The sequence below is a fragment of the Chiloscyllium plagiosum genome, chromosome 35 (genome assembly GCF_004010195.1).
Source record: "Chiloscyllium plagiosum isolate BGI_BamShark_2017 chromosome 35, ASM401019v2, whole genome shotgun sequence".
NCBI classification, from domain to species: Eukaryota; Metazoa; Chordata; class Chondrichthyes; order Orectolobiformes; family Hemiscylliidae; genus Chiloscyllium; species Chiloscyllium plagiosum.
The window spans coordinates 23,619,754-23,629,072 of NC_057744.1; the positions used below are offsets into that span (position 1 = coordinate 23,619,754).

At 40.3% G+C, this 9,319-nt stretch overlaps 1 protein-coding gene across 3 annotated transcripts in view; it reads left to right on the forward strand.

Moving 5' to 3' along the window:
• Positions 1-6,808, forward strand: part of LOC122540519 (cystathionine beta-synthase-like) — a 37,727-nt gene extending 30,919 nt beyond the window's left edge. For 2 of the 3 annotated variants that reach the window (XM_043676385.1, XM_043676383.1), the window contains exons 15-16: positions 221-305; positions 6,524-6,808. In XM_043676385.1, coding sequence (XP_043532320.1) covers positions 221-305; positions 6,524-6,642 — 204 coding nt within the window. In that variant the 3' untranslated portion in view covers positions 6,643-6,808. Of the gene's footprint in view, positions 1-220; positions 306-825; positions 932-6,523 lie in introns of those variants that run through there. The other variant, XM_043676386.1, reaches the window with a different exon arrangement.
• The last annotated feature ends 2,511 nt before the right edge of the window (positions 6,809-9,319 follow it).

The window sequence follows — 9,319 nt, forward strand, 5'->3', positions numbered from 1 at the left end:
GGAATATTTATGATGGGTGTTTACTATTAATATAATTCTTACTCAAAGGGTTAATTTATCCTTTTAATCAACCAATTCTCTCATCCACAGCAAAATAGGTTTTTGTCATTTTAAGTGTGTTGATGTTTGCTGACAATATTGTGTATTTTAACAGCATCAAAAGTTTAACAAAATATATTTGATGCTCTGCTCCTGTTTAACTACTTATTTTCTTTACTAGGTGAAATTAAGTGACACTATTGGAAAAATCTTGCAGATTTTGACACTGAATCATTTTGCCTTAATTGTTCATGAACAAATTCACAGTAAGTCAAGGCTAATTTTGCTAAGCTGGTTACAAATGCAGCCATGGAAACAAATGCATAGTAAATGTGACTGAATGTCACAAGATTTATGAAATTCATATCAAGGTAATATGATGTAACAGTATTCCATTCCCTGTTGAAATTATACACCGGCTTTGCATCAGAAAAACCCAAGTCTATGCAGCAATATTAGTCAGAATTAAACACTTTCTTGCTTTTGCTATTCCACAGGTGATAGATTTTTGAAATGTGCCAGCATGAATAGAATGGGGAGGGTAGAAATCTCATCCTAACTGAAGATGCTCACATGGCTGTGTATGAGTAGACAAGTTTAAACCATAGATACTTACTTTGATAATAATAGTTGTATGTTTTACAGGACATCAAAATATGGTTCATAAATTACAATGCATTTAAATTCAGTGAGCTAACCGCTAAAATACCAGTATTGATTTCCCATCTTCATATCAGATATTAAGTTATATCTTCATGTGACAATCACATTTGTGGCTTTCCTCAGGTCACGTGAATGCATTTTTGCCTGTGAGATGCATCAGTGAATAAGAGTTATCCTCACATTACTCAGGATTGAATGCAGATATCTTCAGGTTGATCCAGAACACACTCCTGACCAAGTAAAATATCTTGTTTGAAAGGGAAAACAATTCAAACTCAAATAAATATGTTCAATTTCATAACTTTAGTGCTATGGATGTTTTAACAGACAAGCAAATGTTTACGGTCTGAAATCTTTTTCATTTATTGCAAATCTGCTGAAAGTTTGATTTTAGTCCTTTTGGTTTTTATCTCGCGCATTATGCTACATTTTTGCTCTCCAGTGTCTTAAGGTTAGAGGATTGTAAATGGCAAGGACTTTTTTTTTCTCCTGGATTAAGTTACTATTTTGGAGAAAACTTGTGTTCCCTTTTTGTCCATGGGCGATATGTTTGCATGAGAGGTGCAGATTTACATACTCTGAGTCTATAAGTCTCAAATTATATCTCAGCATCAAGCTTTTGTGAGTTTAAAAACAGAGAAGGTTATTTATTCTCAAAGCTTACCCTTAAAATTATACAACATTTCATTCACTTGTCTCTCACATGTGCTCTCACACCAAAAGAATTGATACAGATGAAGATAATATACTGTTAGAGCAAATAATTATCTTAATTTTTTTACAGCATACTTGTGATTTTGCCAACATGATGATAAGATATAAGAGCAAAAGTAGACCATGCAGTACATTGAGTCTGCATTGCCATCCAATGAGATTATGCCTGAGCTGAATATCCTCAACTCAACTTTTCTGTTCTTTCCCTTTAATCTTTTTACTGAATAAAGATCTGCCTATCTCAGTTTTGAATATACCTAATGACCCAACCTCAACAGCTCCCTGCAGTATGGAGTTCCAAGACTCCATGCCCTCTGAGAGAAGAAATTCCTCCTCATTTCTGCCTTAAATGTGCAACCCCTTATTGTGAGATTATGTCTAGTCCTTGCAAAGGGAAAATGACCTTTCCGTATCAATCCTGTCAAGTTTCCAAATAACTTTGTATGTTTTGATAAGGTTCATAGACCACAAGATGTGGAAGCAGAAGTAGGCCATTCAGCCTATCGAATCTGCTCCACCATTCAATTAGATCATGGTTAATCTAATAATCCTCAACTTCAATTTGCTGTTTTTTGGCCGTTGGCCTTTGATTACATTACTGTTCAAAAACCTGTCCATCTGAGGCTGGAATACACTTAAAAACAAAGTTGAAGTGTAGATCTGTAAAATGAAGTATTTTCATCAGGCTATAAGGTTTTTTGTAGTTGAAATTCTAAACTTTGCTGCTTGATTGCTTGCTGCTAATTCATTTTCATTTGGTTGACTGTGCATTGAGTCATAAAGGTCTACAGCACAGAAAAAGGCGGTTTGGCCCATCGTATTAATGTTCATCAAAACAACCACCCAACTACTCCAAACCCATTTTCTAGCATTTAATGCATAGTCTTCAATGTCTTATTATCACATTTAAATACTACTTCAACGTTATGAGAGTTTCTGCCTATACCACCTTACAACCAGTGAGTTCCAGATTCCCATCACTTCTGGATGAAAAAAAACATGTTCCTCACGTTTCCTCTAAACCTCCTGCCTCTTCCCTTAAAATCAATTCTCTAGTCTTTGATCCTTCCATTAGGAGTAAAAGTTTTATCCCAGCTACTCTAGGGGTGGCACGGTGGCACAGTGGTAAGCACTGCTGCCTCACAACACCAGAGACCCGGGTTTAATTCCCACCTCAGGCAACTGTCTGTGTGGAATTTGCACGTTCTCCACATGTTTGTGTGGGCTTCCTCTGGGTGCTACAGTTTCCTCCCACAGTCCAAAAATGTGCAGGTTAGGTGAATTGGCCATGCGAAATTGCCCATAGTGAAAGGGTAAATGTAGGGGAATGGGTCTGGTTTGGTTGCTCTTCGGAGGGTCGGTGTGGACTAGTTGGACCGAAGTTATTTCTGCAGTCAATCTCCTCTGCTCTAAGGAAAGCAACCCCAGTCTGTCCATTCTCTCTTGCTAACTGAAACTTTCCAGACTAGGCAGCATCCTCAGAAATCCCCTCTGCACTCTTTTGAGTGCTTTCAAATCTGTTGTATCATATGGATTCCAGAACTTAACTCAATATTCTGTGGCCTAATCAACATTTTATACAGATCCAGCATAACCTCCCTCCTCTAATAAAAGCAAGTATACCAAATGTCTTCTTAACTACTTTATCCACCTGTCCTGCTACCTCAAGGGACTGATGGACATGCACATCAAGGTCCCTCTCATCTGTTGTGTTTCCCAGGGTCCTACTGCATGTCAATTCTTCACTTGCCTTGTTTCTCCTGTCCAAATGCATCACCTCACATTTATCCAGACTGAATTCTATTTGAACTGATCAGCCCATCTGACCAGCCTGTCTATATCCTGCTGTAATCTGAGGGCTGTCTCCCCATAGTTTATCACCTGACTAATATTAGTATCTTCAAAATTACTGATTTCTTCTTGTGGATTTTTAAAAAAAAAACCCAATGGTCTCCCACGTCAAATGACTTTCCACAAATTCAACCTTCTTTTTCCAAACAGAGTGATTGTGCAGGTGAATTCCAACATCCTGTGTCATTGTTTAAAATGCTGAGATTCACACAGTCCAACCTGCATGAACGAGGGAAACCATTATAATACAGTGGAAGATTGATAGGGTCCATTTACATCTATCTTCCTTGGCCCAGAGATTCTGGTGGACAGGTAGACATTGGAGCAGAATAGCAGTATTGTGCTTTGAGACTGTGCAGAATTCCTGATACGGCTGAGTGCAAGATAATTGAATGGGAATTGGAAAATTCCAATGGCTATTTCTCATACATCTGGAACTCTCTAAAAAAAAGATCCTTAAAGTCACAGAATTCTGAAGTTCCAAGAACATGAAACTTAATACTTACCCAAAATAAATTAGCAGATTAAAAATTTACTCCAACTCCCGGATAACTAATAAACTCAACTGGAATTCCATCTTTTATTAAAAATTAGTGGATGGACCTCTAAGGTTTGTGCACAACAGTGATTGGTTAAAACTAACATCAAATGTTAGCACATTAATTACATCGATTGCCAAGCATGGAACCACAGAATGGCTGTGTGACCCCTCAGCTGCACAACTTAGAGGGAATATTGAACTGAACCCTCAGCACACCTCTGACGAATCCCTCTCCCCACCCCATATAGACTACAAACCTTCCGCAATTCTTGTTAACAACTATTAGATATACATTTTCAGAGTGGCCTAATTTCATTTCTTCAATAATACCTGAGCTGCAGATGCTGGAAATCAGAAACAAAAACAGAAAATGATGAAGAAACTCAGCAGATCTGACAGCATCAATGAAAAGAAAGCAGAATCAACATTTCAGGTTCAATAATCTTTCAGAACTGATCTGATGAAGTTCAGGGATGATCTTTTGCTAGATACGGAGCACTGTCTCTGTGCCAATGTTTGATGATAGTTTCAACCAATCACTGTTGTACACAAATCTTAGAGAGCCATCCACTAACTTAAAAAAAAGATGGAATTCCAGTTTGTTTTCTCTCCATAGATGCTGCCAGACCCACTGAGTTTCTCCAGCAATTTCTGTTTTGTTTCTTCTTCCATCTCTGTTTTTCATAACTCCATGTTTATTGTTGATTGAGATGAATATCATTTAATGCAGGTTCATACACACTCCTTGTAGTTTGAACTCATCCCAATTAGTAACATGTTAAGTCTGCCAAAACACATCATTGTTTATAATATTACAGCCATGAGAGAGAGAGTTTCAATATCAACAGTTTAGAATCATTTTAAATCCTGACCCCAGAGGTAACAGACACAATAAACCAGTGTGTGATCCAAATACCTTAATGTCTTCATTGTGATTCAAGTGAAAACTCAAAATGACTGAACTATAATCAAACAATGAACTAACATTGTACTGTTCATAAAGGGGGAAATTAATTCCCAAAAAAGAGGCATCTTTTAACCTCAATTAATTTCACATAATTTTTATTGTACCAAAGGATAATTCACTGAAGCTACTTTTAAAAAAAGTGATGTCATGTTGACATTGCTAGTATTCTGGACCAGGCCGGACTTCTTCAAAACATCTCAAGGAAGTAGCTTGGACTAACTTTGCTAGTTGTTTTAAGCAGGTGTAAGTGGATATTCCAGGAGGGATGCAGCTGGCCCAACCACTTAGTTTTGAACAAAACAAAATGTATTTGCAAGAAACACAAACAAAAGAGACCAGATTACAGATCAACAGTCCGAAAACCCAACAGGTTATCCCAACTTAATGATGCTGTTCCAAATACTTGCAACAATCCCCATAAACACCCCTTGGTAAAAAAGGTAAAACCAAACACAGGGTCTCAGCGGAGAAATGTCAGAGAGAGAGAGGGTCAGCATGGACCTGCTTCTTTGGGTTCAGCAGCTTCACAACTGGCTGCCTGATAAAACCCAATCAAACCAAACCAAAGAAAATTTGAGCTGGGAGAACAGGCCCCTCCCCGTTCATTGTACAAGTGTTTTTTTTTAAACTTGAAAGTATTCTCAAGTAGTTAAAACCAGACCTGTAGAAATCACTGCTTTTGCGACCTCTCTGAAAAAAAAGCCAAGAACAGCATAAGCTTGTTAAGAGAGGAACATCAGCACACTGGTTAGTGCAGCTTTCATTAATCATACTTAATTGCTGTGGAGAGGAGCTGGCGCCTTGAACTGCTGACATCCATAGGGTGTAGGATTATCCACAGTGCTTTTATGAAAGGAATTCCAACATTCTGACCTAGTGACAACGAAGGAACAGCAATATAATTCCAAGACTAGGTGGTGTGAGATTCAAAGTGACAGTTGCAGGTGGTGGTGTTCCAATACACCTGCTGCCCTTGTCCTTTGAAGTAGTAAAGGCTCTGAATTTGAAGGCACTTTTGAAAGAGCCTTAGTGAGATGCTGCAGTGCATCTTATGGACTGTATGTATTGCAACCACTGTGCGTAGCTGGTGAAGGGAGTGAATGTTGAAAGCTGTGTTTGGGATGTCAATCTGTGAGGACTGCCTTGGCCTGGATGGGATCAAAGAGTCTCAACCTCCCTGAATGAATGGTGATCTAACAACACTCAACAAATGGAATGTTATCCTGGACAAAGGCAGCTTGATTGGCATCTCACACCATTTTAAATGCAGCTTCTGGGTCCATCAGGTGGATGCTGTTGCAATGGGACTCTATCCAGCCTGCAATGTTGTGGGGGCAGAAAGGGTAAATAGAAGCAAACTACTACTATTAATTGTGGATGCCAGGAAAATACTCTAAAAATCAGAGCTAGATTTTTCATGAGTGAAATGAGTAAATATTTCGATGGAAAAGGATTAATAGAATTTTGGCATTCCCTCACTCAAATGACAATTCATATGAGATTGATTGCTAATTTTAAACCTGAGTTTGACAGATTTTGGTAACAAATATGTTGAAAGTTGAGGCAAAGGAAGGCATATGGAAGTAGGTCACAGAACACCTTTGATCTCATCAAATGATGAAACAGTTTAAAGAGTTAAATGGCCTCCTCTTCTCATCTTCTTAGATACAGAGCTTCAGAACAGTGTTATCAATATCTACATCATTAAAAATCTGAATGACATTTGAGCTTTTTTGTTTATTTTTCAGGTAATGGCAGTGGCGAATGTGGAAAAAGAGAAATGGTGCATGGCGTGGTAACATTTAATGATCTGATAACCTTTATAGCAGACAAGAAGAAAATGATGGGTACAGCAGAAAAATATTAAACGGTAGATTTAAAATCCTGATAGAGTATCAATGGCATCAGCAATTTGATGGATGCTTGCACAATCTGTTTGTTTTTCTGTGCACAAAAGTTGTAGCTTTTGGTTCCATGTTATTACTACATCCAGCAACTTACAACCTGAAAACTTGATAACTAATAAAAGTGCATTGCAGCCTTAAGAATCTCAATAGAGTTATTTGCAGTTTAGGAAGAGGCTGGTTAGCCATGCCAGCTCCCCATGGAACAACTGGGTCAATGCCATTTACCTGAAATGTATCATACAAGGAGTCCTGGTATTCATTGCCCTACCTTTTCATCTTTGCTGAAATATATCTAGCATGTACTTAAAGCATTTTATCCTTCTCATAGAGTCATAGCATTCATACAGCGGGGAAACAGAGCCTTTGGTCCAACTTGTCCACGTCTACTAATTTTCCGATATTAAAACAGTGTCATTTGCCTGCATTTGGCACATATCACTCAAAACCTTTTCTATTTATGTATCTCTCCAAATGTATTTTAAATGTACCTGCATCTACCACTTCCTCTGGCAGTGCATTTGAAATATGTACCATTCTCTGCATGAAAAGGTTGCTCCTGAGGGTTCCTTTTAAATCTTTCTCCTCTCACCTTATAAATTTTACCTCTAGTCTTGAACCTCCTCATCCTAAGGAAAAAAACCTTTGCTATTCACCTTATCTATACCCCTCATGATTTTATAAGCCTCTCTCAGGTTACCCCCATCCAGTCTCCTTATAACTCAAACCCTGGCAACATCATTGTAAATCTTTCTCAACAGTACTCCAAAAGTTGCCTCAGCAACATCCTGCATAATCGCAACATGGCATCCTAAGTCTGATAATCAATGGTCAGAGAAATGAAGACAAGTGTGCTAAACACCTTAACACCCTGAGTACCTTTCACAGAACTATGGACATGAATCCCTATATCTCTGTGTTTGACAACACTCCTTAGGGCCCTACCATTAACCGTCCTGCTTTTATTCATCTGAACAAAATGCAATACTTCGCATTCATTCAAATTAAACAGTATCTGACATTCCTTGGCTCACTGGCCCATTTGTCGAACAATGTCATGCTGGAAAAGCACAGCAGACAAGGAGCAACGGAATTGACATTTTGGGCACAAGCCCTTCATCAGGAATGAGGCTTGTGGGCCAAGGGGGCTGAGAGATAAATGGGAATGGGGTGGGGTTGGGGAACGCAGCTGGAAATGATGAAGTTAGAGGTGAAAGTGACACTGGGAGAAAAGGGTGAAGCAGGTAGGTGGGAAGGAAGATGAACAGGTAGGACCGTTCAAGAGGGTGGTGCCAAGTTGGAAGGGTGGGAGCGGGATAAAGTGGGGGGAGGGGAAATGGGGAAACTGGTGAAATCCACATTGATCCCATGTGGTTGGAGGGCCCCAAGGCAAAAGGTGGGGCATTCTTCCTCCAGGCATCAGGTGGTTAGGGTTTGGCAATGGAGGAGGCCCAGGACCTGCATGTCCTTGGCAGAGCGGGACAGATGGGGGGGTTAACGTTTTCAGCCACAGGGCAGTGGGGTTGGTTAGTGCAGGTGTCCCAGAGATGTTCTCTGAAATGATCCGCAAGTAGGCGTCCTGTCTCCCCATTGTAGAGGAGAACACATCAGGTGCAACGGATACAGTAGATGACGTTGGGGCCCGGGGAAACAAAAGTCATGGAGAAGGTGGAGGGCGTTGGTGGTGTCCTGAATGTAGGTGGGGAGTTCCTGGACTAAGTGGGACAGGATGGTGCTAAGGTATGCAGGATAAGTTGGGTGAGGCAGGAGCAGGCTGAGACCTGATTGCCCCAGCCAACCCATTGTCTCAGCCTGCTCCTGCCCCACCGAACTTATCTCTGCATACCTGAACACCGTCCTTCCAATTTAGTCCAGGAACTCCCCACCTACTTTCGGGACCCCACCCATGCCTTCCACCTCCTCCATGACTTTCATTTCCATGGCCCCCAACATCTTCACCATGGGCATCCAGTCCTTACACACATCTATCCGCCATGACGAAGGTCTCCAAGCCCTCCTTTTCTTCCTTTCATGCTGACCCAACCAGTACCCTTCCATTGTTGAAAGCCTTACTCAAGTCCATACATCTACTGCTCTGCCCTCATCAATCTTCTTTGTTACTTCTTCAAAAAACTCAATCAAGTTTGTGAGACATGATTTCCCATGCACAAAGCCATATTGACTATCCCTAATCAGTCCTTGCCTTTCCAGATACATGTACACCCTGTCCCTCAGGATTCCCTCCAACAACTTGCCCACCACTGAGGTCAGGCTCACCGGCCTACAGTTCCCTGGCTTGTCTTTACCGCCCTTCTTATACAGTGGCACCATGTTTGCCGACCTCCAGTCTTCCGGTACCTCGCCTGAGACTATCGATGATACAAATATCTCAGCAAAAGGCCCAACAATCACTTCTCTAGTTTCCCATAGAGTTCTTGGGTACACCTGATCAGGTCCTGGGGATTTATCTACCTTTAAACATTTCAAGACATCCAGCACTTCCTCCTCTGTAATCTGGACATTTTGCAAGATGTCACCATCTACTTCCCTACAGTTGATATCTTCCATATCCTCTTCCACAGTAAATACTGATGCAAAATATTCATTTAGTATCTCCCCCATTTTCTGTGGCTCCACACA